At 43.6% G+C, this 27181-nt stretch overlaps 1 protein-coding gene across 1 annotated transcript in view; it reads left to right on the top strand.

Annotated features, from left to right (window-relative positions):
• Positions 1 to 27181, top strand: part of CDH23 (cadherin related 23) — a 598322-nt gene that overhangs the window by 27608 nt on the left and 543533 nt on the right. Inside the window, exons 4-6 of the mRNA XM_044420488.1 lie at positions 2369 to 2595; positions 4897 to 5059; positions 9582 to 9745. Coding sequence (XP_044276423.1) covers positions 2369 to 2595; positions 4897 to 5059; positions 9582 to 9745 — 554 coding nt within the window. The remainder of the gene's footprint in view (positions 1 to 2368; positions 2596 to 4896; positions 5060 to 9581; positions 9746 to 27181) is intronic.

The raw sequence follows: 27181 nt of genomic DNA, 5'->3' as shown, positions 1-27181 counted from the left end.
TTCTTCAGGTTGGAAATCCATTTCACAAAACCCATTATGTGCTTAATGCATTACATTTTAAATGTAGCTTTCATTTATCTTTGGCACATTGTTGATTCTGCTGAGTGGCACATCCATAATCAATAAGTGTTTTATTATGCTAAGTTTTCTGCATCATAAATACACATGAGGCAGGCTTGCAGTTATGGAAACTCCCAAGCAAATCGGTTCCCTGTAGTTCAGCTGCCTCCAGAGGGTAACTTATGACTACCCTGTGCTCCACCTTTGTTAAGAACATCAGTGGCAGCTCAAATATGATGATGCTTTTGAAATGGGTTTTCATTTCTGCATGGGCAAAGGTGGCATTTAGGGGAAAGGGAACATGGAGGAAACAGAGCAGCACCGGAGTGTTTACGTGTGCAAGAAATGAAACATCCGCTGGTGTTCCAGTTTGCCCAGTAGAAATCCATTTTGTTTGCTTATTGTGGCTCTCTGAAAATATCTTGTTGCAAACAGGTTGCATTTGTCAGAAGTCCCTGAGCTGGGCAGGCAATATTTCTTTGTTGCATAGATAGGTGGCATAAAGTACATCTTGTCTTGAGTTCCATAGAGGAGGATGTATATCACAAAGCAACATTTAAGCCAGGGTCTTATCCCTGATGGAGAAGCCAAATATCCTCTGATTGCTAGATCCTGGCCGTTTTCTTTCTCTTTCTCCTTTTCTGCACTTTGTGCTTCAGAGGAGTGGAGCAAGACTTTGCATCTATAATAAGTAACTTTCCTGTTCCGGCAGCTAATTATTGTATGGTGTGATAAGTATGTGGCTGCTTTTCCCCAGTCTGCCGTATTCCCCAACCAGATACCATTCCTGTTGCTGCCTGTTGCTGCTGTGATTTCTTCTCGAAATGGGCATTTCCAGCTTGACTGAATTTCAAGATTGAAATTGAATCACTTGATGAAAGAAATAGAATCTGTGCACTTGACATCTAACATAACATAAACTATTTGGGTTGCTGTTGATCTTTCTCTGAACCTGCACCCGTTTTGTCTCCTATTCTATATTTGTGATTCTTTGTTCCCTAAAGCATCGGTACTGCATATCACATGTGTTGGTTCCATATCTCTAGCTACACAGCTTCTGGAAAGACACCCAAGTCTGTTGCTTCAGCATAATTTTGTAAGAAACACAGGCATACTTGGGATCTTGTAGGCAATGCTGTAGTAAGGCCTTGTGAAAACCTAGGAGAAAATGTCATATTCCCCTTCCACCTCTTTTCTTTTATTTTTGGTAATTCAGACATAGTAAAGCTATGTAAAATCAGACTTGGAATGAGGAAGAGGCAAATTTTGCCCACCTTTATGAAGCAGCCTGGAAGTAAGGAAGCATCAGTTCATTAGAAAGATGAGCTAACTTCCTGTACGCCAGCCACATTCCAGTGCTGTAATAATTAGGTGTTTCATAATTAAAATAATAAAAGTCAATGCCTGTGTGTAATATTCCGTCTTCTATGGCCTTGTTCAAGAGACTTTACTTGTTCAAGCGAAAGACTAGTAGACATTAGGTATGACTGCTTGTCTGTCTTTCCCATGATGAAGATCTTAAGAGCTGTACATTTAGCACAGTAGATTCTTAAACTGGGAGAGGTTAGAGGAAACCTTCTCTCAAGGCCCAGCCACTGTGTAACTCTAGGGGTCTGCAGGCTTTCTCATTTTCATCTTGCCTCTGGAGTCAGAACAGTTCCTCATCCAAGTCTATGGAAGTCCTTCCCTGGGAGCCACCTTTGCAAGTAAAAAAAGAGGCCACAAAGGGAAGGGCCTTGTCAGCTATGGCGCCCCAATTGTGGAACCAGCTCCCCAGGGAGATATACCTGGCACCAACTATATATTTATTTCAGTGCCAAGTCAAAGCCTTTTTATTCTCCTGTTATTTTAATTGTTAATATGAATATTCAGTTTTACATTGGTTTTACGTATATTGTTATTGGTACATGTGGATGAGTTGTTACATTATTGTACTGTATTTATGTTATTTTAATCATAGTTTATGTTGCCTGAATTTTGTTGCTTGGTCAGAAGTTCTGTGACAGATACATTTGACATCAAATTGACTGTTGATATTGTCCGTTGTTTGATATTGTTTTACTTGGCTTTATATTGACTGTTGATATTGTTTTACTTGGCTTTATTGTACATCATTCTGAGAACCCTGTTGCTAAATGAATGGTATACAAAAGCTTAAACAAACAAATAAGTCTGTGCCCTTTTGTGTTGTGCCAATTGTGCCACTCCTGCACAGTAACACTCCATTTCAGTCAAGATTACAAGGACTCAAAAGAATGAGGGACTCTAGTTTGGAAATGACTTGCCAGCCATTACATTTCTTCTCCAGGGTGTCTGTCAACGTGCGCATTCTCTCCTCCTTGGCTATCATGTTGGCTGTCTTCCTGGTGATCACAGTGCTGGTGAAAGTGGACACCTCTGCCTGGACGTCCTGGTTTTTCATTATCACGATGGCTTGCGTGGTTGTCATCAGCGGTGCTGCCACCATCTTCAGCAGTAGTGCCTTTGGCCTGTCTGGATGTTTTCCTCTGCGGAATTCACAAGCATTGATTTCAGGTTAGGACTCCCTGTGATGCCTATACTGGGGACCGTGGGGTTTTCCAGCTGCTGGTTCCTTTTCATTTTGTTTGTGCTCCCTTTTGATGTGAGCTTTTAGGTGCACGGAATCATATGACAATGAATTAGCTCTCAGTGATGTTAGCACAAGCTGACTTTTAAAACAAAGAACCGCAGAGAGCTCTAAAGAGGAAGTTTGAAAGAAAACTCAGCAAATTAAATCAACTGACTTTACAGTTTATGTAGATTACCCCCTTGTTGGTTTTTATTCTCCTTAGAAGTCTCATCTTGTGGCATCTTTGTTGAGGAACCAGAGATTTTATTTATATATATTTAATCTGCATTCAGGTCCATGTTTGTTTATATCTTAGAAAAAATATGAAACTTTGCATTGTCTCATTTTATATTCAGCATTAACATTCATTTCCATAACTGATGAGCTCCAAGTTTCGCAGCTATGAATGATGAGGCCCCTCGAGGTTTAGGAAGCGTCATTGGAAATGTTATTTGAGATAGAAGTAAGGCAGGGTAAAGAGAGGGAGGTGAAAATCAATACAGAGGTTTCAGTCTTTCATTTCTTGTCCACAGCAAAGAACATGGTTGGGGCTGGACCCATCATGGAGGTTTTCACTACTGCTCCTCATAGAAGCCTTTTAACTTTTACACAAAATGGGACCCTATTTTTTTACTTTGTGGGCTGATACACCATAAGTATGGTGTGATATAAGTCACACCGTATAGCATAAACCTTTTCACCATGTCCTCACCAATAACTACCCGAGTAGAGCTGAGGTGGGGGTAGCAGCATCCAGACCTGTCAGACAGTGACTTTGTTCATATGACGTGCTCATGGGTTCTTGAACCCACAGTGAGCCAGAGCATGTGTGAGCGCCTTTACGAATATGCAGTCCTCAGTGGCAGCATGTTGTCTGAACTCGGTCCTTGAGGCACTACTTCAGTGTTAAACAACCATCACATAACCCTTGGATTTTTGTAGGGTTATGTAAGGGATAGCCCTTGAATAAACCCGAGAGACTGGGTGTGGATGATACACAAATGCCCAGCATCAGTTGTGGCTCATTGTAGGTTAAATAACTTGTGGTGAGCCTAGCATGTCATGCAGACCAGATAGATCAGTGGAACCAACACCTTGGGGTGGGGTGGGGGGTTGGGTCTCTGTTGTTGCAGAGATCCCAAGCAATAACTGGACAGGTATCTGTCAGGGTTGCTTTAAACTGGCTGGACTCTGTGACCTCAGTGCGCCCATTCAACTCGTACTTCTGTGAAGGCTTTGCCCATACGACTACTGAAATGTTATTTGCAAGAAATGGTGCAAAGGCTTCTGCCTATACATTTTGTTCTGTTTCCCAACATAGCACTTAAGATTAAACCTCCTGTAGCCTGGGGTGCTCTTTCGGCATGATAGACAAGAGTGTCATTTCTTTGGTTGTTGCTTTCTTAAAAAAAAGATCATATGAAGTCATACATAAATGGTTGAAATTCTCACGATTTCAATGAGAGTCTGAAGGCTGTCTAACCACCCACCTGGGATACAGCCAGCAAGATGAATGATACCCTTCATTCCAAAGAATGGCTTCCCCAATCTGCCACAAAAGTCACTTTTGAAATTACTACAGCTCTCAAAAGGAACCTGCCATATGGCTGAGCCAGCTGTCCAGGTGATGAGCCCCTCCTTGCTTCTGAATCACTAATTTCCCCTACACCAATCTTTCCCAGCCTGGTACACCCCACATGTTTTGGATTACAGCTCCCAACATTCTTGATCATTGGCCATGTTGCTGCAGCTGATGGGAGAGGAAGTCTAAAATACCTGGAGAGCTCCAGCTGAGGAAGCATTCTCTACAAGACACTTCTTGTTAATCCGATAATTCAAAACTAATGTTGCTGTTATTGCTCAAATACAGAAATTAGCAACTTTTTGTGGTTTGGTCAGTAACTGAAAGCTATCCCTGCTCAAGCCAGGGCATGTTGCAACAGGACCCCCCATGTGCTTAAACAGAGCGGGGATGGGCCAAACGCACATGCACAACGTAAGAGGAGCGAGGAAGAGTAAATGTCAGAAGGCAAATAGAATCTGTGCAGATCAGACCAAGGCAGTAGAAATACAGCTGGAACGTCAGTCTCTGGTCCCTTTGGGTCCCTTTGCCTGACCCAGCATTTGCCTGACCCAGCCTGGGTCCCTTTGCCTGACCCAGCATTTGCTGGGGCTTATTTCACCGTTCGTTGACTTATGTTCTCTTTCCCCCGCTTCCCCAACCCCCATTCTTCCTTTTCATGCAGGACAGGCCATGGGAGGAACAGTGAGTGCTGTGGCATCAGTGGTGGATCTGGCAGCAGCATCTGAAGTTACAGACAGTGCTCTGGCCTACTTTCTGACCGTGGACATCTTCATTATTCTGTGCATTGGGATGTACTTGATCCTTCCCAAGCTGGAGTATGCCAGGTAAACCCTGCTAGACCAGGAGGTCAACGCTCTGCAGGTGGTTTCGCTCCAAAATATCTTGCTCAGGATGCTGTGAGCCTTTCCATGGAGGTCGCCTACCTGGGGAAAAATATATAGAGTGCATCTCTGCTTAGAGCTTTGTGGCTCTTGATTCTCCATTTGTTCTCTTCACCCTGAGCTTCTTGTTTTGACCGAAAGCCCAGACAGGAACTGGGGATTTACTGCAATACGTGTGCTCTGTGGTGTGGTGTCAGAAATCCTCCAGATAGAATGGTCCTCTAACCCTAAACACCGAAGCCAGCAAGCTAACTGAGCCCTGTGGCAGAGTTTGCTTGGGATCCAATATTCACACTGTTGTTGTGATCCTTCCTGGAGTCAATGGGGCTTTGTTTGCAATTTGACTTGGCTCATAGTTCTTCCACAAGTGACCCAGGCCTTTCCTAGCATGTTTTCTGCTGTAAGTCAAATTGGAAATAATGAGCTTGTGAGCCATCACCCAAGAATCAGGTGGCGACACTAGCCTTAGGGGAAGTCTCCTGTATTACCGGTTGTCTAGCAGGGAGCATCCTGTGCAATAGACCCTTCTCTGGCTGTGACAAAACTGCTTTTGACTGTTTCAGCTCTGCTCCTCAGCTAAATGGTAAGGCACAGTGCAGGGTCACCTTAAGAGGCAGGGTAGCAGTTAAGAGGCTGAGCTAGGAGGTTCGGAGTTCAGAGGCTGCCTCCCAACATACAAGCTAAACTTGAGTTTGTCAAAGTTCCCCAAAGCTGTCAAACTCTGAGGCTTGTTCCATCTGGTGTATGTATCAGAGTGAAATCTATCTTTTCCCCTTTCACATGAAAATGTGTGTGTATTTTCCCAAATACGCACATCAGTTGTGTGTATCATTGAAATGTTTGCATTCTTCACCCATTGATTAAAAAGTGTGCACATTTTTCAGGGCTGTGCATTTCCAAATGTATGCATGCTGTCAAACGCTTTCTTTGTAGGTGTGGGGGGGGGGGGGGATCCATGGATTGCAATGTAGCCTGCGAAATGTATGGACTTGAGCCATAGATTATGTTTGAGGCCATGTGTCATCTAGGAAATGGGTAACTCTTGATCGAATGTGAAGCGCACAGAATTTCCAGTACGTCCTTGCCTTCCAGATGTGAGCTGTCTAGATAGCCTGCCAAGCTACTATCTCTGAGTTCTCCTGGAAACCTGTAACATAGGAATAATAAGACAGACATTCCTTTAAAGTACTATTCTGGAGATTACTGAAATTACATGAGATGTCAGTCAAAAATTCAAAAGCTCTAAATAATCGCAAAATACGAAGTGTTTTCATATTGATTGATTGATTGATTGATTTATATCCTGCCTTTTTCCTACAAAGGGCTCAAGGCAGCTTACATCTCCTCCTCCATCTACATATGGCATTAGCTGTTGTGTGAAACTGCCAACTACTTCATCTGGTGTACTTTTTAAGAAGACTTGTACATGAAACCTTAGGTCCCACTGAGCAAAGGAGCCTTGAGCATGCTTGGTTTGCATTTTTGGCCTATATAGCTAGCAAAGGGCAACTTCTTTTCTGTTCTCATGCGACAAAGAAGTACAGGGGGCAGAAAGACAACAGCAGGGCCTGTTCCAGCTTTGCTGTCCATCTATCATGCACAGTCTTGGAGGGAAAGTTCTTGATGACTTAATGTTTTGTGATTTTTATAAATGGATTTTCACTGATGCTACCCATAAACTATCTAGAAGAATTTATATCCTGTAACATGGGATAAAAATAATTGTAATTAAAAATGTATTAGGACAATAAACCTCTTATTCTGGTGCAACAATTAATCAGGCAAGAGAGAAACTACTACTGCTTCAAATATATATTGTCACCATTTGCAAAGAGTAGTTGAAACAAATAATAGTATTGGAAAAGCATTTAGGCATTAGAAATTATGCTTTAAGAACAGAGCCCCACTAGAAATGAGTACATTGCACCTCTCTCGCTGAAATCAGGTGTAAAATACATTGAACTCTTCCTTTGAAATCAATGAAACATAATAGTGTTTAACTTTGGTTAGATTGTGCCATGCTTTAAAAAGAATTATTAAATATGTGTTTCAATGTTATAGATGATTGCTGTTTTGCATAGAGAATTAGCACAGGGAAATTGTACTACATAAAGCATCCTTAAGAGATAGCCATGAAACTGACAATATCAAATAATGATCTGAAGAGCTGTTTGTAATGCCATCCTTTGCATGTTTGGAATTGAATAAATCCTATTACTCCCAGCATTCTCTAGCTAGCATGGCTGGGTGAGGAATGCTGGGAATTGTAAGATTTCCTTCTGTCTAAACATGGAGAGGATTATGTCCTATAGTCTTTTTCTCAAGATAAAACATAGAAGACCTTTATGTATGAGAGTAAGAATTGTGTATGAAACTTACTTAAAAGTGGCTGCTTATTAAGTTAGTCCACAGTGTCCTGTACAATCAAAGTTTTGTACATAGAATTCCTGAAGATTAAGCTGCATAGAAAGCATTTAACAGTTCACTTTTAAAGCAATGCATGGGATTATGATTGTGGTCTCTTGTTTTGGTCCTAACTGTATCATATCAGATTATTCATTGTAGAACTATGGATGATAGTCATAGAGTGCTGTCTTTATCTTACGGGTTTAGCAATCGTACAAATACCAGTATTTGAAGGTAATAATCAAGCTTCAGTTTTTAAGACCTCAGAAGGATTTCACTCACGCAGTATAAACTCTTAGAGCAAGCAAAGACAAAGGTTCATCTTAAAAGGCATGTGCTCTTTTCTCTCACCATGCGCACAGCGCTAACATACGCTGTACCATAGGATTGCCGCCTGTGTGCACAATGGTTTGTGACATTTTTCTCTGTCAAAAAGAGATGGCTAAAGGGGATTGACCCATCTTGCTCACTGACCACCACAGAGCCTCTGTGTAGATCATCTCTTCAAGCTCGTGGTGGAGCAAATAGATAGGTGTATGCTCTCTCAGTATTTGAATGGCCCTGCCAGTGCAAAACTATGCCTGCTGTGGGCTGGGTCTTAAGAGACCAGTTTCCTGTTCTCTAAAGTGGTTGACAGAAGTGTGCTTTTTCCACAACAAAGTGCACAGTCTTGCAGTTATGACCAGCTCATGCAACCAAAAGAGTGATCTACATTTATTTTAGTCATAACGCTTTTATAAATCAGAAGCTTCTCCAGCAGTCTGAAAATGCAATTGTCTTTGAATGTGGTTTTGTCATATTGCATTATGAAAAATATTGTCACTATTTACCTCTTCTGGGTTCCGCAAGAATGTTCTGTTTTTGTCTGCCCACCCTCACCCCAAGTAGGGCGAGCCTCTTCCTGACTTGACAGTATCTTAAAAGCCTTTGGACCCATTCCTGTTTTGTGGGCTTAGGACAGGTTCTCTCCTCATTGTCTTAATCTTTAGACATGGACAGATCTATGAAGTAGGACATCATGGAAAGTGATTCATGTGTGTAAGTGTACCGTTCCTCCCACATGCATTGATCCTCTTTTCTCTTGCTGATGGCATTTTTGCTGATATATGTTGGGTGTCGAATGAACTCTTTGCACTTTTCGTTGGTACATTGCCAAAGTGCAGCCAACACAAAGAAAGGTGATGGATGAGGTTGCCTTACGCACATTCTCAGCACTGGTCTTACAAGTATCACTCTAGAGTCGCAGGCAGAGGTTCCTTGTGCTCCCCAAGGTCCTTCACCTGGTGCCAAGGATTAAACCTGGAACCATACCTGTGCAACACAAATGCAACACATGCCTTTGGCGACTGAACCAAGCACCTGCGTTGCGAGCCGAGTTTCTCCTTTCCAGCAGTAACAGTCTCACCAGCACTTCTTTGCCAAACGTCTCTATTTCATACACTAATCCCTGAGCATACACAAAGCGAAATGTTGAACCCTCTGCGGTATTCTTCACCCAAAGCTATCCTTATGAATCCTGCATCTGCCCCTGTGGGGAGAAGTGCTGTAGAGATTGGGCCACCCTACAACTGTGACCATGGACTATCAGGCCCACCTCCTTAGGATGCTGGAGTTCCCCATCCAATAAACTTCCCAATCCCTAAATCTTCTGGCTCAAGATTATGTTGTTCTTCCTCATTCCCACGGGCAGGTTGATTGGGCCTCTCAGCCGCACTGGTGCTAATCTCTCCCATAGCAGGCACAGGCAGGTACCCAGGGCTTTGGACCACAGCTGGAACTGGGTCCATTTCAAGCATCATCTCATTTTCAGAGTCTGAGCAGGTCTGCCAGGATAGGACGGCTCCCCTGCACACATCTTATTCTTGGACTCTGAGCTGTCGGTCCAGCCAAAACCTGCCCCTGAAGTTTGCCAGAACATGCATGCAAGACACCCTGGCATTGTTGCCAACTTTGTCAGCTTTTAATGAGATATTGTGGCTCCACTTGGCAATAACCTTTTTCATTTTGCTTTTTCTTTGTTTGGACTGATAGTGCTTCTTTCTGCCCTCTCTTTTTCCAGGTATTATATTAGAAGGCAAAAGTGCAGCACCTTGCCACCATGTGCCTCTCCTAGTGATTGCGCAGAGGAGGCGGAGTCAAAAACAGGCAATGCCAGCCAATTTCCACCAAACAGAAACCAAATAGGCAGCATCCCTCCCGTGTGGTCTATCCTGAAGAAGACCGGTATGTTGGGTTTCTGCGTCTTCTATGTCTACTTCATCTCTATCATCATTTTCCCAGCAGTCTCATCCAGCATAGAGTCTGTCAACAAGATTTCAGGGAGTTTGTGGACAGATAAGTACTTCACACCCCTCACTAGTTTCCTCCTGTACAATTTTGCTGACTGGTGTGGACGGCAGATTACCGCCTGGATAAAGGTCCCTGGACCAAAAAGCAAGTTGCTGCCTGCTATGGTGGCCCTAAGAACTTTCTTCATACCAGTATTCATGCTTTGCAACTTTCAGCCTCGAACACACATCTCAAGAGTGGTCTTTGCTCAGGATTTCTACCCAATGGTCTTCACGGTACTCTTGGGATTCAGCAATGGGTACCTGAGTACTTTATCCATTATCTATGGCCCCAAAGTCACTCCGAAGGACCAATCAGAGGCAGCAGGAGTACTGATGATGATGTTCCTCCAATTTGGATTGGCTTTGGGAGCAGGCTTCTCTGTTCTTGCTGTCCATCTCATCTAGAAGAAAGAGATGGGGCCTTCTAGGCTTTTCATTGGACTTCATAGATACCAGGAAATGTACAAAATGGCAGGGCAAAAATGTGCCAAAAAACCACCTATAGGGACCAAATTACAAGCTGGTGATGCATTTTTCATGTTTTCTCCTTTATCTGGGCTGCGGGTTTCTATTTTTGATCATGTGTCCCGGGGTAATGTGGTGGTCCATGCGCATATCTTCCCTTGCTGGGTTTGTAGCCAAGGGAAATATGTATGTCTTGCTAAGGACAATGACAAATCCCGGATTCTGTTTTATTATTGTAATTACTCTTTTAGTTGTTAAAATGATTGTAATGGTTTTACAACAGGGATAGGCAATGCAAAGCCCATAGGCAGTAGTAAACCCCCTGGACACCTTTCTTGGCACCCACAGAAGTACCTGCCCCCCCACTACTTTTCTCTCTTTTTCTTAAATTAACGAATGGTCTTCGTGAAAAATGGGATTGGTTCAAATTAAAGTGAGAACCTCCAGTTGCTGCCATCTGCATTTCCCATGAATGTCTCTAAGCCATGCATGGGGACCAGAACCCTTTAAAATGAAGGTGGCAGGTGCTTATAGGCTGATACTTTCCTGTTGCCAGGAAAAGGAGGGGGAGACTGCCACTTCTCTCTGGGAAGCTGGAGCAGGTAGTTAAAGGTGCTGTCATGAATCGTGCTGCTTCTTCCAAGCAATTATTTCTTTGCTAATAATCTTTACTGTTATGTGCAAGTCCCTGAGAAGTCCTTGAGAAAATGAAATGTTTTGCCCTTTCTGACATGTATTCGCCAAAACTCTCTTTATGAACCCTTCTGCATCTCTCCCTCGAGGGAGGAGCACTGTGAAAGCAGGCACACCTCCGCTCTGCCGACTGTGTACCTATTTGGACTTCTCTTCGATGATGATGTCCTGTGATGAGGTTCGCATGATCCCAGGAGAAAAACCATGGTGGCTTCTGTGCCCTACCTCCCCCTCGCCTGCACATGTATTGCATGATTTGCCTAATTACCCTTGCAGTAGTTCCCCATCAGAGAAACTACCCATGTCAGTATCGCCCGCCTCAGGAGGATCCAGTGCCTCTCCATTTCCACTGCCAAGGAGACTGGTCCCTTTGTCTGCCCTTGTGCGAATCTCCCCCAAATCTCTTTCCTGCAGAATCTCAAGACCTTGGACTGCAGCTGCGGTTTGAACCATTTCAAAAACAGTCCCAACTTCAGAGCATGAGTTGTCAGTTTCACCAGGATGAGCAGGCTCCCTCCCAGCATGCCCCCGAGAACTGACGGAATGTGCACACAGGACAGGCAGTTAAATGAAACAGTGGGGCCGGGGAGGGGGCTTGGAAGGCAGCAGCATGTCAGCTTGTCGGGAAACAGAGAGGGAGAGCAAGAGGAAGTCAGCTGTCATTGGAGGAGCCAGTGAAGAGCTACCCGAATGGATGAGGACTGCATGTATGTGAGAAAGAGGTGAAAGAAAGGGATTTTATAAGCATCTTGAAAAACAGTAACTGTGAGTTTCTGTATGTTTGCAGAGAGAAGAATGGCAGGACATGACAGTATGCAGGATGGATGGATCCTGATGGATCCTGGATCCTGAATGCTTGCAGGGGTGGCAGGGAAGAAAGGGTTTGCCTTCTGTGAAATAGATTTCTGTTGGTGCGGAAACCGTGCAGCCCAGAGGAGTTGTGTTAGTATGTTGGGGCTCAGCCCCTTCTCTGCCTTGCAGTCAACCTTTTGGGCTACTTGCTTGTCAATACACTAGTGACAAGTCATGTTTCTCATGACAGCCATGTTGTGGTGGTGCCCAGGAGTTTCTCAAATTGTCAAATTGGATCCAAAGAGGTTGTATGTGCCTTTATTTTCTCTTTATTTTTAGAACTTGTTTGCTCAACCCTTGCCCTTCATGGATACTCATCAAAGCCAAGGATGGGGTGTATACCTGGGTCCAGGAGGGAGTTAACACCTCTCTGAGGGAGGGTTGGGACCCCGCCCCCTTGAAGGAGGTGGTGATCAGGCCCATCCTGAAGAGGTGAACCTGGACCCAGAGATGGCCTTCAATAATAGACCGGTGGCTAACATCCCATTCTTGGGCGTGGTGCTCAAGCAGGCGGTGGCGGGACAACTCCAAGTTCTCTTGGAGGAAACTGACCATCTGGATCCATTTCAGTCTGGTTTCAGGCCTGGTTATGGGATGGAGACTGCCTTGGTTGCCCTGTATGAGCACCTGTGCGGGGAGAGGGACAGGGGGAGTGTGTCCCTGTTGGTTCTCCTGGACCTCTCAGTGGCTTTCAATACCATTGACCATGGTAGCCTTCTGGATAGGCTGGCCAGGTTGGGAGTTAGAGGCACCGCTTTGCAGTGGTTCCACTCCTACTTGGCTGGCTGATTCCAGAAGGTGGTGCCAGGGGATTGTGGCTCTGCACCATGGCAGAGCCATGGGGACCAGTAGGTATTCACATATAATGCCGGTTCTCTACCATCTACACTGGCTGCCAGTTGAAGTCTGTGTCCAATTTAAGGTGCTGGTGATGACCTATAAAGCCCTAAAAGGCTTAGGACCTGGTTCCCTGAAGAAGTATCTCCTTCCATATATGCCTGCCCACTCCTTAAGATCTGGATCAGAGGTCCTTCTCCGGGAGCCCTCCTTGAAGGAGATTAGGAGGGTGGTTACCTAGAGAGGGACTGTGAAATACCCTCCCCAGAGAGGTTACCCTGGCCCCATTGCTGTATTCTTTTTGGTGCCAGGCTAAAACCCTTTTTATTTTCCCAATATTTTAAGGTTTGACTGTTTTTTAAAGCAGTTTTATTGTCAGAATTTAATTAGGATGCTGTGTTGTATTTTGTGTTTTATTTTATTTTTTGCCTTACTGTTAAACCTTCCTGAGACTTTGTTAAGGGACAGTCTTAAAAGGTTTTAAACAAACAACAAAACAAGGTACTGCTGTTAAATTCATCCTCCCTAAACAGAAGTTAAAACAGATAAGGCAAATAGATTCCAGTTGAGAAGAATGATCAGCAGCTATTTTTAAAAAGGGAGATTGTGGAACAAGGCTGAGTAAAACAAGGGTGTCATTAAGCAATAAGAATCTAATACATATTTCTAGCAAGTGCCTATGGTGACTTATAAGGCTGTATGCCAAGGAACCTGAGTTAACCGGAATCTGAAAATGCAAGGACAATTTCCCTCCTGGTATTAGAGGAAGGTACAGGAAGAACAGAGGGTTTGTCATGCCTCTCTGCATTTGTTCAGGTATTTGTAGCCCTGGTTTTTCATTCCTCAGTGCCCTTAGGCCATTTTGCATTGACTCTCAGTACCGTGTTTTGAAATGCAACCAGAACACAACTGGGAACTGCTTCAAATCACTCCTCATGGAAAGAGAATCTCCTGTTTATTTTCAAGCACTGGCAAAAAGCAAACAGCAGTCCCTCATGGTAGATAGATGGAGGAATTTGGTTCAGAATGCCATTGCAGTTGAAGTTGGAGACGGGTTGGTGGTGACGTTATAACTAGAGGAATACATAGTGAAGGTAACAATTGCATGGAAAGATGAAAAGCCTCCTTTGTGAAATACGTGTAGGGGCAGAGAACTCAGAGAGGAGAAATGGCATGTGGGAGCGCATGACCAGGTTTGCATGATCCCAGGAGAAAAACCAGGGGGCTTCTGTGCCCTCCCTCCCCCTCCCCCTTGGAGCAGCAGCTTCCCATGTCAGCCATACCACAGCTGTTCCAGAACCCTGCAGCAAGCCACCAAATGTGCCTGCTTAGCCTCACCAGGCATAGGCATAGGTTGTCCTGACTTGCACGCCTGGTGCCATATGGGGTGCTTAACGTACCCTCCAGAACCTGCAACTTTCTGCTGCTGGGTAGATAATGAACAAGTTGCACCCAGCAAGAGTAACTAGGGAAAGTGACCAGCATGTGCGGGGGTGCTTCAGAAGCCACCTGTCTTAGTGACCATCATGGCAGGTGAACTGGGCTACTGTCTGCACCACCACCAAGCTGTGTGGTTTGGTTTATTTGCATCAAGTCCCCATCACCAAGGGTTCTGAAACAAGAAGAAAGCCTAGTGTGGGAAAGAAAAGAGCCCGTGAGGTAGTTGCACGGGAGAGTTGGTGAGTGGGTGGCGCTGAACCCGTCCCTCCCATTCACTAGTTCTCTCTGGCAAGTGCCTACTCCTTCAACTGCAATATTTCACTGAACATAGATTTGAAAGTATACACTGGTCCAGCCTTAGTAAGTCTAACCTCAGTATATAAACATGTCTGCCTGTATGGCCAGTCGATTCCATAAGTCTTGAAAATGAAATGTCATAAAATCAATGCAAGGGCTTTAGGAGAACAGTTGAAAAGGGGGGAGAGCAAAGCATGGGTTGCACCTTTTGAGATACAGCCTCTATTGTGCCAAAGAGAATGTGGCAGAGGAACAACATAGTGACTAACGGTGTGACCTCATACACTCCATGCCTCTTGTTCCTCATGGTGAAGAAATGGGATCTTAGTTACCCTCTGTGTCCTTCCCTATCTTACAACATTCCTGTGCCTACTTACCTGGGAATAAGCCCCATTAAACTTAATGGGAGTTACAGTACTGTTTGCAGGCTGTGGAAAGCTGGAAGCTGCAGGGCTTTTTTCCTGCCCAAACATGCATAGACTTAATCCTGCTTTTGGTCAGATGTAAGATACCTCAGTTACTGATGGACTGAATAGTATATTTGAATCCTATTATCATTCAGCATGTGTAATCTCTTAGAAGTGTGGATTTCATGAATAGTGTTACTTGCATAAACAGATAAACAGATGCAAATAGGTATTGGACTCTCCCCCCCCCCCAAACGGACAATGAGGTGATAGAATATCTTTCTTGCACTGGTGGACTCCATGCATTATTCAGCTGGGAGGACTGGATGATTTTGAAGAACAGGACTTGATGAAATCTGCATTGTTTTGCCCGAGGAGGGCACCATATGAACTAGAGCATGCTTGTTATTGGATGTGTTCGTTTTACCATGATAATAGTGTAGCATTACAGTTAGCAATAACTCTAGAACATTCAAGAACCAGTATGGTGTAGTGGGACTAGGACTCACGAGATCCAAGTTGCAGTCCCTACTCAACCATGAAGCTCGCTAGGTGACTTTGGGCCAGATACAGACTCCAAGCTACCTCAAAGGGTTGGTGTTGTGGGAATAAGATTGGGAGGAGACTCATGTAAACTGTCTTGAGTTCCTTAAAAGGAAAAAAAGTGGAATATAAATATGATGATGATGTTGATGTTGTCCGAAATCATAAAATGAAGTAGTCTCTATAAAATAGTGGGTGTTCTGAGTATATGTATATCCATTTGCAGTATGATGAGAACAGAGCATAGCTACTGTTATTAATCTGTTTATCAGTCAAAGGGGAGAAATATAGAAGGGCTCGAAGAGGCTCCCTCCAATCTGGTCTTTCCAGGTGTATTGGGTTACTATTTTTATCATCCTCAGTCAGCATGGCCCATGTATTAAATCCAGTAACATCGTTCACTGCCCATCATCCTCCCTTTCCCCCACTAAAGAAATTCCCAGTGGAGTGACTCTTGTTCCCAAAGGAAAAGAGAAGCCCCTGCTGGGCAGCCCTCAGGGGGCTCTGCAGCTGAGGCAGAGGTCGAGCATCAACTCAAGAGACAGGTTGTTAGACCCTTAAAAGAGTGCTCAGTTGAAAGGAGGCCTTGAGAGCAGGGCCTCTTCTCCCAAGGAGGTCGTCTTCCAGTGTGCTGCAGTTGGATCTTGGCTTACCTCCAGCAGGTAAGCCCTCAGTTTAGATTGTTAGCTGCTACGTAGCACAACTTGCCTCCCTTTTTGACACACTGAAAGCAACCTCCCGTTGGTGCAGCTACTTCTTGCACCGGTATCTCAGGCTGCTGACTCTTGGGCCTCTCTAAGCTATCCTGGACTGCCTTTGATCACCCTTACTGCCGAACCCTTTTGCGACACTCCCCTGTGAGCTTGCTGTTGTTGACCTTGGTCTGACTTCACTTTGCTAATTGCCTGCTCCTTGCTAATTTTCTCTTCCAGCACAGAAGTTGGGGAGTTTCAGCTTTAGACCCTTGGTCCTTGTCTAAGCCCAAGGCAGGGTCCTTTGAAACAGAACACTGCCTGTTAAATGTGGATGCACAGGGGTGTGCACACTAATCAGATGTGGTGATGTATATATTACATACATCTGCATAGGAAAATGTTCTTTGTGTGTAGTAATTGGAAGATTGGGGAAGACATTGTTTTAAAGTGCAGGTGACTGGTTGTGAAGTCAGTCTAGGTTATTAAAATAATTTCTTTCTGTTTTTCTGATCAGAATGCAGAACTGAGTTCTGTCCATTGAGATCTTCCCTGTGCAAGCTCTGTAGAAATGCATTGAAAACACTTCTTTGTGCAGGAACAATTCACAGTGGCTTGTACCGTTGGAACATCAGCACAGCTCACGGTCAAATTGCTCATGATGTTAAACGGGTAATGTAGCTGTGCCTTGTTTGGGTTCATGAATGTAAAAAAGAGAATAAAGTCTTCACAGGTGTCAACAGAGATTTTTTTCTTTATTCTGTTGTGGTGTGGGAGGGGGTCAAGGCAGGACAATTTGGGGGGGAATGGCTGGGGGTGGAAGGTCTCCTCCTCCAGAGCATGGTGGTCCTGATCTGAATTGGGATGATGCACATTTACTCTAGAGTAAGAACATAAAGCTCAGCTACACAGGGCATAATTGGATGCAGTTTGACTCTCCAACAGTGCTATTTTGTAGAATTGTACTATGTTGGTGAGGCACTTGCATCTTGTGGTTGAATTATGTGCCTCAATATTTAGTACCTGATAATGCTAACTGGAAGATAAGCTAATCTGTTTGCCAAAGAAAGCATAGCCGATCATGTGCCCTGTTTAAAGTCCAGATCTGGAAGCTGAGGATGGTTTGCTTCCAGATGGCTTTTATTACCAGAGCTGAGAAAGAGAAGAGAGGAAGTAAACAGTAAGGTGACCTGACTGACAGTGGTAACTGAGGATGGAGTACCACAACTCTGCATTGTCTGTTTAACTTGGAATCACTGGTAATGCACACACAGTATAGTTTTATAGGTAATTTAGAAATACGTATGAAACCCAAACATGAGTAGAAAATTTACTAGGCATGTGATAGAGGGAAAGCAGCTTTATGGTTTGTGATATGTCACTGTGTAAATTCTGGAAATCAAAAGTGTATACCTCTTCCATTAGGAAAGCCATTGGTCTTTGCCGCAAGGATTTAAGGCATTGGTAGTCTGGCTTTGGGTAGTCTCACACTTCCCTTTTTTCCGTTTGGAAAACAGTGAAGGTTTAGAAGCACACTTTCTCATCTGTTTTGGAATAAACCATGTATGCATATATAAGCAAGAACTAAATATATTTTGGGCTGTAATTTTTACATCTGTACTTGGACCCCCACCTGCCTTTTTGAGGTAGTGGCAATAAAGCGTTGCATTCTCCTTTCATTTTTGCTTTTTTCTGACATCGGTGCTCATGGCTGACGATTAGACATATAAAGGCAGTGCCTTGACAAAATCAACCAACATTGAGGAACCTCTTTTGCAGCAGGACTAGGTAAGAGTCTAGGTACTCGCTTTCCCCTGGTTTGAAGGGGCTTACTCAACATCATTCCAGCGAATAGGTCCATGGAAGCCACAAGCTGTTAAATTGGAACTGGAGAACCTGTAACCTTCCCGGTGATGATGGAATCCAATCTACATCAGCCTCAGCGAACCTGGCTAGTGCCAGAACATGGGACAGTGGATAGTAGTTCACCATCATCTGGTGAGACACGCCTTCCACAGCTCTGCTGTAAGCCTTTGAGGCAAAGGCTCCATGCTTGTAGACTTCATAGTTGCTTGGGGGCAGCCCTCATTCACCACTGGTGATCAGGAGAACAGTTGTCTGCAAGCTTGTCTGATGTTCTACTGGAGTCTTCTGCACAGACCAAAATAAAAAGGGGGGAAGAATTTGCTCCCTTTGGTATTTTTGATTAAGACCTGTACGTGAGGAAGATGCCTGCAACAACAATCAGGGAAATTAAAACAATAGCTCTATCTCACTTTCTACATTGTCAACCCTGGATGAATTATCGTCTGACCTGTATTTCTCTCTGGCCGCGCAATTGAAACATTGAGCAGAAAGAGTACAATGGAACAGCACTTACTATAGTCTGCACGGATGAACAGCTTATGGTTTCCAGGGTTGATGGCTGATGAGGAAGAAGGCAAGGCAGGGTGTGGACTGGGTTGGGAGGTTCTGCCTCCATCCTTATAAGCATGTGTGAAAGCTTGTAATCTTTGCTGGTGGTTCAGCCCACACTTAAACCAAGTGCAAATCATGAGAACTGTCAGAAGTCCAAACCTGTGGAGAAACCATCTCCTCCTTCACTTTGCAACTTGCTGTCAGATATAATTGAAATGAAAGTGAACAATAATGGCAAAATCTGGAATTTAATAGATAATGCCACTAGAAAGGTGGAGTCATATTGCTGAGGCAGGTCCTCTTCAGTAATACTGACAAAGCCATCAGCAAAAAATAATGAAGCAGAGGCTCAAAAATCCCGGTCAGATCACTGAAGCATTGGTAGCAGACTTGGTTGTTAATGTTTAACAGATTTTGCTCCATGTGAATAAGTGGAATCTACCTTTTGGAACACGACCTTGTAATTTTTTGCATTATTAATAAAAATGTTTTAGTTCTTGTGGCTGCTGGTGTCTGATCTTCATTAAAGTTCAGGTTGGTTAGTGAGAGCAATTTGCAGTGAAATTAGTCTCTGTTAAGCACAAAGGCTTTTCAATAGTAGCACTTACACTGTGGAACTAACTCCAAAGGATGACACCAGGCTGACTCTGCCACGCTCTTAGGCTATCTTAGGCTTATAACTTACCTCTTTTGTCAAGACTTCCTGTGAACACAGCTTACTAAATTAATGCTGCCTAGTTACTGTATGATATGTGATTGAGCAATCAGGTTCTTATTATGATTTATGACATTATGCATGTGTGCATATTTAATTACTTGCTAATAACAATTTCTTGGAGGGGTAGCAGTGTTAAGTCTGTTGTAGAAAAATAAAGTATGCTGTAGAAAGTATCCGATTAGTTTGTCAAACTTTCAGCAGGATTCTGTCGCACATGTGAGCACTTTTCATGCATATGGTTTGGGTCTTCTCCTTTCCTACCCTGCGTTTGGGCCCCAGAATAGTAAAAGAGGCTAAAAGGCTTTATAGGCCGGGCAGTGAACTTGGTATTCTTCAGTTATATTTGTGGATAGAACAGGAGGGCAAATGAGTCTCCAGTTGGACTGAAAAAATGGTGGGAGCCCATCTATTTATATAATGAGAGTGGAGGCAGGACTTCCACCAAAAATTCTAGGCTTCGCTAGTGAAATCTTCCCAGAACTTCAGCACTGTGCAGGTGCAGCACCCATATGTGTGATGCACAGATGACCACTCAAAGAATGACATTTACAGGTATGGAAGGTGTTATGAAGGACTTTCCATGTTGAAAAGGGGTTCCCTACTCTTACAGAACATTCCAAATGGATCGCCTGTGTCCAAAGATGATTTATGGGGATTATTTTTTCATCTGGATGATTATGGCAGAACTGAAGTCCCAGAAAGGGAGCTATGAAACTTACCGCAAGGCATTGAGTGGTGTGTGCAACTGGGAGAATCGGGACTTGTATTTTCACTGCTGTTGCAAAAACTATTGTTCATTTATGTATAAATCACCTAAAATTGGTAGGTGCTGTAAAAATGAAAGGAAAAAAAGATCTGTCCACAGGCTTACAAGTTAATGTTGAAGGCAGGAAACATCATGGAGGAAATGAATTTAGAAGAGGAAGAACCACAAGGAAATGCCAGGGTGAATAAATGTCACTCAAGGAGGCATGTACAGTAGGTGTAATGATCGGATGTCAGGTAAAAGAGTGTAGGGAGCAATCCGCAAGGGAATGCTGGAGGGGATCGAGTTGTTTTTTATGCCATGAAGTCTTCTCCAACTTAGGGCAACCCCATGAATGCATGTCCTCCAAAATGTCTTATTCTCAACTGCCCTTCTCAGCTCTTGTAAACCCAAATATGGAACTCGTCCGTCTCATAGTTGGTCTTCCCCTCCGTCTGCCGTCAACTTCCCCCAGCACGATCGTCTTCTCCAGGGAGACTTGTCTTTTCAGCTTCAGTTTCATCATTTTAGCTTCCAGGGCAAATTCTGACTTGATTTGGCCCAGAACCCACTTGATCATCTTTCTGTCAGTCCAGGAAATTGGCAAAGCTCTTCTCCAGCACCATGTTTCAAACTCATCTGGAGACCAAGGCCAAGATCATCCACACTATTGCGTTCCCAGTCACTGTGTATGGGTATGAAAGCTGGACAGTGAAGAAAGCTGACAGAGGAATGGAGAGGAATGTGTTTAACTGAAAGCTTATCTAAGCATTTAACTAAAATACCTTCATAATTCTCAAACAAATACAGGCTGAGCTGGGGGCCGGGTGAAATGCATAGCACCAAGAGTCTACCATTGTTTTCTGAGCCTTTCCACTCCCATCCCATGCTTCCTGCCTCTAGATAAAACAGCATAAAAACAGGTGTGGGGTGTGTGTCTCCTGTGCAAAACACACCAATCTAATTCTCTACCAAGAAAAACTGGACAATGCAACTTCTACAAATTTGCAGCCGAACTGGATTTGAGGAGCCCAGAATGGAATATTTCTATGGTTCTCTGATAGACACAACTTTCTATTTCTAATGAACTGTCTCTCCTGGTGATAAGGAGATAGAAGGGGCTATACCAACCTTCCCCAATCTTAAGGTGTGCTGGCCTACAGTTCAATTCACCTACAACAAGCATGGTTTGGAGAAGGCTAGCTTAGAGAGATCACTGACTCCTGGAAATTCTGCTCAGGCCCGCCCTTTCTACCATTTCCTGAGATGTTAGGTGTTTCCTACATGGATTAAGCTGGATTTGGTTGACTGTTTTCAGTTGGTGAAGTTTTTGCTGACATGGTGGGGCTATAGTAAAGAAAAACAAACGGATACTCAGCTGCTAAGGATGCAGGAGTTGTGCCTGAAAAAGTGAAGAACAGGGATTCTTTTATGTTTTCCTATTACCAGAAAGTAGTGCAAAGCAGGTGGACGCAGTGCCTGGCAGAATAATCAGTCAGGACAAAACTTGTGCCGAAACACATTCCGTATCATGGTAATGCTGCAAGAGAGCCAGGTGTTTGTATGTGCTTTATATTTCCTGTAACAGCAGGAAGGTAATTATTCCCATCACTATACGCTGAACTAGCAGGCCTAACCTGACACTGTGCAAGAATAAGATAAACTGGATGTAGGGCTACAGTTGTCGGCTACTCAGAAAGGCAGTCCTCTCAAGGAAGGGGATAAGAGCCCTTCTCGGACTGTCTACACCGATAGCTGCATATTCCAGGCTAACCTTGACAGCTGTCGTAATATCCTATTGAGATTTTTTTCCTTCCATAAAATGAAGACATAGCCTTAACTATTCAGTGGCCTATTGAGTTTTGCCTACTTTATCCTGTGCAATTTGCACTTGCCTTCATATACCCACACACCAAATCACCTTATTTGTAGTAGTACCTTTAGAAATGAAGAGCATTTCAGGATCCACAGAAAGGGCCCACTCTGGACCCCAAATACAAGCAGCAAACAGACAAAAGAGAGAAATCTGGTGCAATTGAAGATGCAAACATGGATGGATGGACTCCTGTATCTTTTCAGACAGGTACAATGTTGGTAAATGTTTTGCTCTTCTCTGCAGGACAAAACAGCTGTTGCCAACATTCATTCTTCTGCCTACCCACAGAAGATTATTTATTTAATTTATATACCATCTAATATTTCAATGAAATCTTTTTCCCACCTACTAAACCTACAGCAACCTTCCCCAAACTGAATGTCACAGATGGCAAATCCCATCATCCCCAGCCAGACATCCGGAGGACATGGTTGGAGAAGGCTGTCCTCAAGATGATGCTGCTTAAGGGCAAAAAGTTCTGAGGAATCAACTACTCAGAGGGGGAAATAAGTTAGCTATTGCCTCCAAGCCTCTAAAGGATTTTAGAAGGAAAAGAATTACTGTGAAAATTGCCACATGCATTTGATTTGCTTGAAATATATAGTTATTTTCCAGGCTTCGCAATAACGGTAAAAAGTTCATGACAGTTTCAAACTAACTAACCCTTTTAAAAGTATACATGTTTCATCCCTCCTGCACTGAAATGAGAGGGAAAATTTGATATTCTCCTTTATTGTTACTTTAGCATCCGTCTTTCAGACAGCATATGATGATGCATGAATCCAGAAACAGTAGCATATGTTTCCTTATCTCTTCACCCTGCTTTTTCTTCTCCTTTGCATGCTGCCAACAACAGCACACTTAAGCAAGATTATTCTAAATAGGAATAGTTCTTTTAAACCAAATGTTATTCTCTTTTTTATTCTGCTGATTTTTCTAGGATTGCAGGATGTGGGGAGTCTGTGGCCCTCCAGGTGTTTGCCCTTGCAACTCCCAGCATCCCTAGCTAGCACAGGCAAAGGTGAGGGCTGATGGGAGTTGTAGGCCAAAAGAGCTAGAAGTGTCAAAAGTGTCCACATATGAGATGCAGGCTTCTGTACTGCCTCAAGAAATTCAGGGGTAAAACTAAAAATTACTTTCAGCGTCAAATATTTTTACTTTCACATATTTGGAGGTAAGCTGATTGGACTCAGTGGATGTTCTGGCTGGACACACACAGAATTGTCTACTAAGTATGCAATTTATCCTACTGAATGCAAAGAGGGAGAGAGTGCCCAACCTTTTTTCTAAATCCTGCCTAGCTTTTCCCCTAACTTCTGCTATGTAATTTCTGGGTTTGTAAGCACTGGGATCCTGCAAGAAGTATGACATTAGGGTGGGGTTTGCTGAGAGAATATGCCTGACACTGAAAAGTGGACAGAAGGTGCTCCTTCTGGAGGTGCATTAGCTTGGCTAGGTTAGTTTAAGTTCTCCTGTCTGTGGCTTGGAAACAATTTCCTAAGCAGTGGCCCTGCTGCTCTCCTGTAACAGTGAACGGTTATTTATTTATTTATTTATTTATTTATTTATTTATTTATTTATTTATTTAAACATTTCTATGCCGCCCCATTCGCCGAAGCCTCGGGGCGGCTCACAACATAAAATACAAAAAATAACAATATAATTGTTACGCCATGTTATGCCTCTGAATGTGTTCATGAACAAGTCACGGAGCTGTTATTCACAGAACCGGAGCTAGATAATTTTAGATCCGGGCTCCAGATGAGCTCAAGGCTTGAACATGGTTGGGTGCCTGCCAAAGGCCCACAGCGGAGCAGCGGCCCCTGGCAAGAGGAGGCTCTGCCCCTCCCCTTCCCCATGACCCCCCGCCTGAAGCCACTGAATATCAGGGTTGCCCACCCTGATTAAAAAGAGGGATTCTCTGAGCATGTGCTGTTTCACAATTTTAACTGAGCTAAAGACTACAGGAATAAAAGGGAGTTTGCTTCTGTTGCCCTGACGGGAATAAGCATGTGGGAATAAGCGCCATGTTGCTGCAGCAGAGGATGAATGTGTGTGTGTGTGTGTGTGTGTGTGTGTGTGTGTGTTAATCAACAGAATGAAGCAAATATCTGCTTCTATGTTTGTGCCCTAGCCTGGCACCCCCAACTCTAACATGTTTTATCAGTCTCATCAGTGTTTCTTTGCTTAATGATCTTCATTGTTACATAAGTTCATCCCAGAGTCATAAAACAGGGCGACCTATTTTATATTGTTATTTATTTTATATTGTTATTTTTATATTTTACCTCATGTTGTGAGCCGCCCCGAGGCTTCAGCGAATGGGGCGGCATAGAAATGTTTTAATTAATTAATTAATTAATAAAACAGCCAGTGGAGGAACTCTCAGAACCACTCTCATCTTTGAGAAGTCATGGAAGACAGGAGAAGAGCCAGATGACTGGAGAAGGGCTAATGTTATCCCTGTCTACAAGAAAGGTGGAAAAAAAGACCGACCTGCAAATTAAAGACTAGTTAGTCTGACGTCAGTCCCTGGAAAAATTCTAGCACAAGTTATAAAGCAAACACCTTGAAGACAATGCAGTAATTACTAGAAGCCAACATGGATTTCTCAAGAACAAATCCAGCCAGACTAATCTGATTTCATTTTTTGACTTGGTAACCTCCCAAGTGGACTGTGGGAATGCTGTGGTTCCACGATTGGCTGCACAATTGGGTTCAGGAAATGCTCACCGATGGCACATTCTCAAACTGGGGAGAAGTGACAGGTGGGGCACTGCAAGGTCCTGTCCTGGAACTGGTACCCTAGTGATTTAGATGAAGTACAAGGAAAGATTAAATTTGCAGATGACACAAAACTGGATGGAATAGCAAATACCCTGGAAGACAGAGATAAGATACAGGGTGGTCTCAATAGGTTAGAAAGCTGGGCAGAGAACAATTTAATGAAATTCAATAGGGACAAATGTTAAGTACCCCACTTTGGAACAAGAAATCAAATGCATTGCTTGGCTCAACAATATTGCAAATGAGAAGGATCTTGGAGTTGTTGTAGATCCCATGCGAAACATGAGCCAACAAAGTGATGCAGCTGCAAAAAGGACAAATGCTATTTTGGACTGCATTCACAGAAGTATCACTTCCAAAACACGTCAAGTACTAGTTCCCCTATACTCAGCACGAAACTCACCTGGAGTACCGTTTCCAGTTCTGTGTTTCTAACTTTTGAAAAGATGCAGAAAAGCTAGAAAGTGTAGAGAGAAGGGCAACAAGGATGATCCAGGGACTGCAAACAAAGCCCTGTGAGGAAAGATTAGAGAACTAGGTGTGTTCAGCCTCAAGAAGAGAAGACTGAGAGGTGGTATGATAGCACTGTACAAGTACCTGGAAATCTGGCACAAAGAGGAAGGCAAGAGCTCTTCTCATACATTCCAGAGTGCAGGCCATGGAATAACAGACTTAAGTTCAAAGAAACCAGAGTTAAACTAGTCACCAGGAAGAATTTCCACAGTGTCGGAGCAATATGACAATGGAACTATTATCTGGGGAAGTTGTGGGCTTTTCCTCACTGGAGACATTCAAAAAGCATCTAGAATCTAGATTCTGTTAGATTCTAGACAATCATCTGAATGGGATGGTGCAACTTAGTGTCCTACAATAGCAGGGGGTTGGAGCCAGTGGCCTTCTGGCCCCTTCCAAATCTACTATTCTATAATTCTACAAGAGTCTCTGAACACACACAAAGTGAAGTGTTGAACCCTTTCTACAGTTCCTTTCCCAAAACTCTTTATGAGCCCTTCTGTGACTCAACCTTGGAGGTGGCACACTGTGAAAATGGATACCTCTCTGCTCATCTCACTGTGCTACTAACTGGGCTTCCCTTTTATTCTATTTATTTATTTAAAACATTTATATGCCATCCTATTGCAGCAGCCTCAGGACTTCCCTTTCGTGAAAAAAAGCCAGCAACCGGGTCTACTGCTTCAGGAGGTAGACATTCTCTTTCTCATTTTGATGTTTCTTCCTTCAGGCTGTGATTTCTCAGTGTTCCTACAGCCTGGTTGACTGGTCTTCCCACCTGCCCTTGGGCTAATCTCTCTTTGGACCTCAGGACCTTGAACCACAGCTGCAGTCTGAGCTGTTTCAAAACTAGCACCTGAATCGTCAGTACAACCAGCATGGGCAGTCTCCCATGAGTGTGCCTGAAATTGGATAGGATGTGTGCTCATGACACCCCATAAACTGCTCTTTTTGTCTAAGTTGCCATTCCTTCACTACCCCAGGGCTGTTGGGTGCTTAGGAACCATCCCTAGTTATACCTCTTGGCCAAGGTAAGTCATCCTGAAATGGACTTTTTCTTGCAGGAACCAGGCCTTTTACAACTCATACATGTACCCATTGTCTTGTTGAAATACTTAGAATTCTGCTTATATAGTGATAAATACTTCAGCTGGGAACTCTTACAAAGCCAGCAACCCCAGTAGTTACATACAGAAGAGTAAGTGTGCAATCCTGCACACATTTAGACAGAAATAGATTCTATCATTCCCAGCATTATGTAGCCAGTATGGCCAGCTGAAGAATGATGGAAGAAAGAATACTTGATCCTTGGAAAAGTATTTTTGTGGCCACACATGCTTACATCTCACATGGCGAGTGGTAAGTAATCGCACACCAAGCCAGACGAGCCAGCAATCTGGTGCTGCAGTCTGGCATTATTATTATTATTATAACATTTCTATGCCGCCCCTTGCCGGGTTAAAGTCACCCATGTTCCAGCCATCCCAGACAACAAAGGAAAGCTGGAAATGTTGAGCCATTGGTGGGCTGCTCCTATCCTTGAAGGACTCCATTCAGCTTAGTATAGGACATTGCAAAATGAACTCAACCACAGCCTTAGTTACCATTGAAGATATTAGCTCTTGTAACTGTGGAGTAGTTTATTGTTTCCATATGTGGCAGTGAAAAAAGCCACTCTGCCAATACTTACATTAACATGAAGAGACAAGGAGATTACTCGTGGCATTGGCCACTCCATAGATTGTTGCCCATCAGCTTGGGATGTTGATATATCAAGGTAATAGGTTTTGAAAAGTAACCAGCCCAGCTGCAGCTTTACCTTCCATCTTTCTGATTCCTTTGCTCTGCTTCATGGAATGATTTGGGCAATGTTTACATGATGCAGATAAACAGTCCTGAAAAGCAGGCTGGGGGAAATGCAGTCAAATGGATCGTTTCAACGCAGCCCTGTTTACCATTCCAAAAAAGATTAAAATGGGGGCGGGGGGGTGCTAGGAAATCTCCATCCAGGGGACATTCTGCTAGTCAGAGTTGGGTAGTTTTCCT

This window comes from Varanus komodoensis, unplaced genomic scaffold, assembly GCF_004798865.1.
Source record: "Varanus komodoensis strain SLA01 unplaced genomic scaffold, ASM479886v1 scaffold11, whole genome shotgun sequence".
NCBI lineage: Eukaryota > Metazoa > Chordata > Lepidosauria > Squamata > Varanidae > Varanus > Varanus komodoensis.
Note: the sequence above shows the minus strand (reverse complement) of the source record. Positions and strands in the feature narration are given on the sequence as shown.